We start from the raw sequence: 5,209 nt of genomic DNA, 5'->3' as shown, positions 1-5,209 counted from the left end.
ACATGGAGGACTTCCTTACAAGCTCCCAGAACGGTCCCCAGAGCCTTGTACAGGAAGGTCTGCGTGGGAAGGGTAGGAATAACCTGGGATGTGGCAGCAGCCTGACCTGCTGGCAGAGGGCCGGGGGGAAGGACCCACGCTCCCTGGGAGTCGCTGAGAGCAGCTGCAGGGCCGAGCTGTAGCCAGCCCCCAAGCAGTTTGCAGGCAAAGGCCCGCTGGGGGGCACGGGCTGGGGAAGCAGCGTGAGCAGCCCGTGTGGGCAGAGCACCAGCCTCAGCCCCAGCCCCAGTTGGGCACCTGCAGCTGCACCGCTGGGGAGAGCCGGGGGAGACCTACCTTTTCTCCAGAGCTGCTGGCAGAGCTGCTCAGCTGCCGGCTCAGCTCGCAGCTCAGGGCCATGGTCCAGGCCTCGTCCTCCATGATGTCCAGTGATGCCCTCACAAACTGTTGGAGAACAGGAAAAGCCAATGATCCCTCTCCCTTTACCTCTTCCCAAATTCCCAAGTCGCTGCAGCCTTCTGGGGATCAGCTCCCCCCAGCATTCCCTCCATTAAAGCCGCCTGCCACTCTTTTCCTAGGACCCCCCTAGGGCTTGGGACAAAGAGGAAGAGGCAGCGCCACAAAGACGTGCAGCCACACCACAGCAGCTTTTGAGAGGCTGCTCCTGGTGGCTTGTATGGGAGCGGGTCTCCTCGAGGCAGGCAAGCACTTCTCTGCACCATGCCTTCCTGCAATGCTGTACCTTTAGCAGACGGGGCTCCCACTCTGCAGAGTCTGTGAAGCTCTCATCTTTCCCTGCACAGCAACAAGAAGCAAAAAACCTTTGCTTGGGATCAAGCCACAGAAAAAGAGCTGCTGCAAACCCGGCTTGGCCTGGGCACACGGCACTGCCAAGCCGGGACCTGCACCCCCTCCACAATGACCTGTCCCTCCCCACAGACACTGTCCCAACAGGAGCACAGAACTGATGGCTCCAAGAGGGCTGTCTCAGGGGACTTGAAGAGCCCACCCGTGCCCTGGAATGGGCAGATCCCCGGGGGGAAAGGTCTGCCAACATCAGTGCTGTCTCCCTCGAATGGGAACAGCAGCAGAGCAAGCGCTGGGGCACAGACAACACTTCCCCTCTGCCACGCTGCAGAGCTGCATTTTCACTCCCCTCCTTCCATGCCTCCGTCCCTCCCTCCCCACCAGCACTTTACCTTCGAGGCACTGCAGCAGCAGAGGGATCTCAGCAGCCCACACAGGCTCCACAGCTCTGTGGATCTTGCTGTGGAGGTTTTGCATGAGAAGCAAGGCAGCGGCTTGGAGTTCGCTGCCTGCAACAGGGCTCCCTGCCACCACCTGAGCAAGAGCGAGGAGAAACTGGGTCACTTGTGCAGCAAGGGAAGTGGCTTCCTCCAGGAGGGAAGCAGCCTGGCTCTCCCTGGAGGGCAAGGAGCAGCCAGCAGCTTTGCCCCTGGTGCTGCAAGCCTGGGTAGAGAACAGCATCCCCAGGGCTGAGGCGGGCGCTGGCACGCTCGCCCTTGCTGCTTCCTCCTTGCGGATCGTGGCACTGGCCTCTGGAGCATGTACTCACCAGCAGACGTGCCAGCAGTATCTGGGGAGTCAGCAGTGGGCCTGCAGGGAGAAAGAAGTGCTGAGTGAGATGCAGACACGCCATGCCCTGCCGTACACACCTCTGCTGTCCCTTCTGGGTGCCAACGTGGGTCAACAGAGCTCACAGGGGGAGTTTCTGCTCCTACCTTGAAACATGGAGCTGAGGAAGTGGGGATCCAGTTCTTCCATGTCCCGCACCGTCAGGTCCCCTCTCTCAGCCAGGGCTCGGATGCAGCGGGAGGCTGGGATCAGCATGCCGGTGTACTGGGCTGGCACCACGTACAGCAGCAGCCTTGGCCACAGGAGCTGTAGGGAACGAGGCAGTTGAGCATGTCAGCATTCCTGCCTCCGCTCAGAGATGAAGAGGATTCCGTGAGTTTCCCTGAGTCTTGTGTGCGTCAGAGCACGTTGGAGGAGAGGCGTGGGGTGTTGGAAGAGGACAAGGAGCACGTGGTGCGAAGGCACGGAGTGGCAGCAGGGCAGAGTGTGACTTACTTTGGTCATCCCTCTCGTGGAGACATCCAGTGACCCCAGGATGTCCATGCACAACGCTTGGAGTGCTCCTTCTTCCTGGGCTTCCTGGGCAGAAAGGTCTCCGGCTGCCTGCACAACAGTGGTGTTGAAATGCCGATTACTCTCAGTTCTCAGGGGCCTCTCATGAGGCTCAGTGCTTCTGTGCCAGCCTCTGAGCAGCACGGGTCTGTCTTCCAAAGGAAGATGCTGCCCACTGTCCTTACCCTTCTTCCTGTGGTGCGGCTGAACTCACTGAAGATGTGCCCCACCACATCCCAGGCTGAGCAGCTCCAGGCGTTAGCGCTGAGCACATCCCTGATGAAGTGCAGCACGGCCCTCCTCACCTGCCAGGAGTCAATTGTGGGTGTGATTTTCCTGCTCAGAAGGCCAAGGGAAGCCACCTGCTCATTGGGGCTGCCCTTTGGGCATGAGCAGAGACAACAGAGCAGAGGAGAAGCCTTGGCTCCTGAGGTGGAGGCCAGGCCTTAGCATCAGGCTGTGTGCTTTCCATGCACAGCACAGGGACCTGACCACTCCACACTGCCTGCTCTCTAACCACAGGAGCCATCGCAACCACGTTGTCCATGCTCCAGCACCTCCCTGATCACCCAAGCCCCGCCCTTTTTGGCATCAGCATCTCCACCCCAGCAGTGCTTTCCTTTCCCACGTCAGCTCACCTGGGTACTGGGGTCACTGCACAGACACTGCGCAGCCTCCACAACCTGGGACAGCTTCTCTGTCATGACAGGCTCTACAAGAGATGCACAGAAGCATGCATGGAGGCACAACCCATATGACAAAAGGGATCCCTGGAAGTCCAACCCGCGGTACTGACCATCAGAGCGAGCCAGAGCGCCAAACAGACCCAGGGCTGCCACACAACTGGCCTTCCTCTGACTGCCCAGCTGCAACTGCAGAAACAGGACCGTTTCCTCTGGGCAGATTCGTGCTGCAGGGAGGAAATGCCACACTGTTATCCAGAAACTCGCGCGCATTCCTGAGGCTTGCGAGAGAGGTTTTGGACAGGGCACTGCCAAGCATCGTCATATCTCCTCTGCTTACCCTGCAGCAGGATGCAGTGGGTCAGCTCTGCTCTGTCAGCCTCGCTGTGCTGTTTGGTGTCGTCAGAGAGCTGTGGGAACAAGGTCCATTTGAGAAAATTGCATCAGCACTGAGTATGGGAAAGAAACTGAGCTACCAGCTCTCGTCTCCCTTGGCACTCTTGGGAAGAGGAGATGCAGACAAAACGCATCCTGCTCCGGGGGCACATGCATGGCTCTGCAGCAGCCACAGGCATGCAGGAGCTAAGGCTGAGCAGCCGTCATAGGCTCGGAGCTCCACAGTCCTCCTGAGACTTAGTCAAGAGGGAAACTGCTGTGGGCGCAAGGGTAGGCTCCCCTTACCTGGTAGAACACGGCACTGGTGATGGCCAGAAACTTGTCCTCTGGGATGATGGACTGAACTCCCGCTAAGGCCTCCAGGAAGATATTGAGGCTCTGCAAGAGACCGGGAGAGGAAGAAAGTGCTGAAGCCACATCTAGCCACTTGGGAGAGGAGAAACTGATTCCCAGTGGTTTTTCTGTTGGGAGAAGCTCCCGCACAGGTATTCTGTTTTGTCCCCTCCTCCCGGCAGCATGAAGAAAGTCTCTCTGCTCTCAACCGAGCCCTGTTTGGGCATCGTTTGCAGGCATTTCCCACCCAGCAGCCCTCTTCTTCCCCATCAGATACAACTGGATGTGGTCCCCTGGCTGTCAGCACACAGCTCCTCAGGCACACAGAGTCCCATGGTGGTGGTGATGGTAAAGCCTTCCATTCCCAGGATGGGCCCTAGTGACTCCTGGCTTCCTTATGGCTCCTGTCTGGGTTATTCCTTCCTTCACTGAAGAACTCAGGAAGCCTCAGACCTCCCTTGGACATTTATTCCTTCTTCCTCCAAGGGCTCCCAGCCTTCTCCCTGCATCCCGTTGACCCCTCGTGGCACTTGCATGGGCTCCACACTGATCCCTGCACAACATCTCACCTTGGTCACCGCGCAGGTGTCTTGGGCCTCCTGATACTGGTGCACGAGCCAGAGGACCTGCTCCCAGACGTGCTTTTGCTGCTGCTCCTCTTGCAGGAGGACGGTCAACATGGCAGTCACAGCCCCAAGGACAGCCCGTTTGTCCTGGAGAGGGATGGCAGAGGCCCAGCATCAAAGACTGAAGGTTTGCCCTTCCTACAGAGAGGCCTTTCTCTTTCCCTTTCCCTTCCCCATTCCCCCGTGCCCAGCAGGAGATGGGCTTGCTCTCCCTGGGCAGGCAGGTTTTCCCCACACCCTCATCCCCGGCTCTCCCTGCCACAGTGCTGTGGCACGCGGCTGTTCCCTGGTAGAGAGATCCAGCCCTGAGAACAAATCCAGTTCAGAGCACTTTGCAGAGCCAGCCCTCTCCCTCTCATCACCCCTCTGCTCTCAGCCTGCTGGGCACGGACAGAGCTGCCGACATTGATGTCCCCATCACCATCCCAGGCTGGGAATGCAGCAGTGCTCACCTCTTCCTCCTTGCAGTCCTGCCAGTTGCTCAGCACAGAGCAGAAGAGCTGGTAAAGATTCTGATAGATCTGCTCTTTCTCTGCGGCAGGCCAAGGGCATTGCTTTCTGGAGTGCAAGTGAACCTTGACTCCTTCCAACCATTGTTTCACAACTGAAAACAAAACAAAACAAAAAAATGAATAATCAATTAAAAAAAAAAAAAAAGGAGAGAGAGAGAGAAAGAAAAGGGAGCCTGTGAGAGTCTGCAGCAGGGCAAGGTGCAAGGGCTGTCCCAAGCCTCCCTGCCCTGGGGCCAGCACTCACCAGCACAAGCAATGCGCAGGGTCTGGCCGCTCCTCACATGGCCCACCACACTGCACAGGCCGGCCAGCATCAGCCACACAAAGGAGATGCACTGTGGAGCTGCAGAGAGGAAGGAGAGGGGCACGGTCAGAGACCCAGCAGTGAGAGAGGAGGGGCTGCAGCCCTGCATCCCCCAGCTCTACGCAGATCACGAGCAAGGGGTGAGACCCCTTTGCCCGGTTGTCAGGAGGCTGAGGGCACTCTACCATAGATGCTGAAGAGTTTGCT

The 5,209-nt window shown here is 58.4% G+C and overlaps 1 protein-coding gene across 1 annotated transcript; it reads right to left on the bottom strand.

Moving 5' to 3' along the window:
• Nucleotides 1-5: 5 nt before the first annotated feature.
• LOC122191001 (maestro heat-like repeat-containing protein family member 2B) lies at nucleotides 6-5,206 on the bottom strand (the record flags this gene model as incomplete). Its single annotated transcript, XM_042891197.1, has 16 exons — nucleotides 6-59; nucleotides 337-444; nucleotides 743-795; nucleotides 1,200-1,341; nucleotides 1,577-1,617; nucleotides 1,743-1,902; nucleotides 2,092-2,199; nucleotides 2,334-2,453; nucleotides 2,787-2,860; nucleotides 2,945-3,058; nucleotides 3,172-3,241; nucleotides 3,513-3,605; nucleotides 4,130-4,273; nucleotides 4,639-4,790; nucleotides 4,943-5,041; nucleotides 5,188-5,206. Coding segments are annotated over 16 exons (1,551 nt in total), but the record flags the coding sequence as incomplete, so codon positions are not given.
• Nucleotides 5,207-5,209: the final 3 nt, after the last annotated feature.

The sequence above is a fragment of the Lagopus leucura genome, unplaced genomic scaffold, assembly GCF_019238085.1.
Source record: "Lagopus leucura isolate 7727_CA_CO unplaced genomic scaffold, USGS_WTPT01 34630-0_obj-0_obj, whole genome shotgun sequence".
Taxonomy (NCBI): Eukaryota; Metazoa; Chordata; class Aves; order Galliformes; family Phasianidae; genus Lagopus; species Lagopus leucura.
The sequence above is the reverse complement of the archived record's forward strand: the minus strand, read 5'-3'. Positions and strand labels throughout refer to the sequence as shown.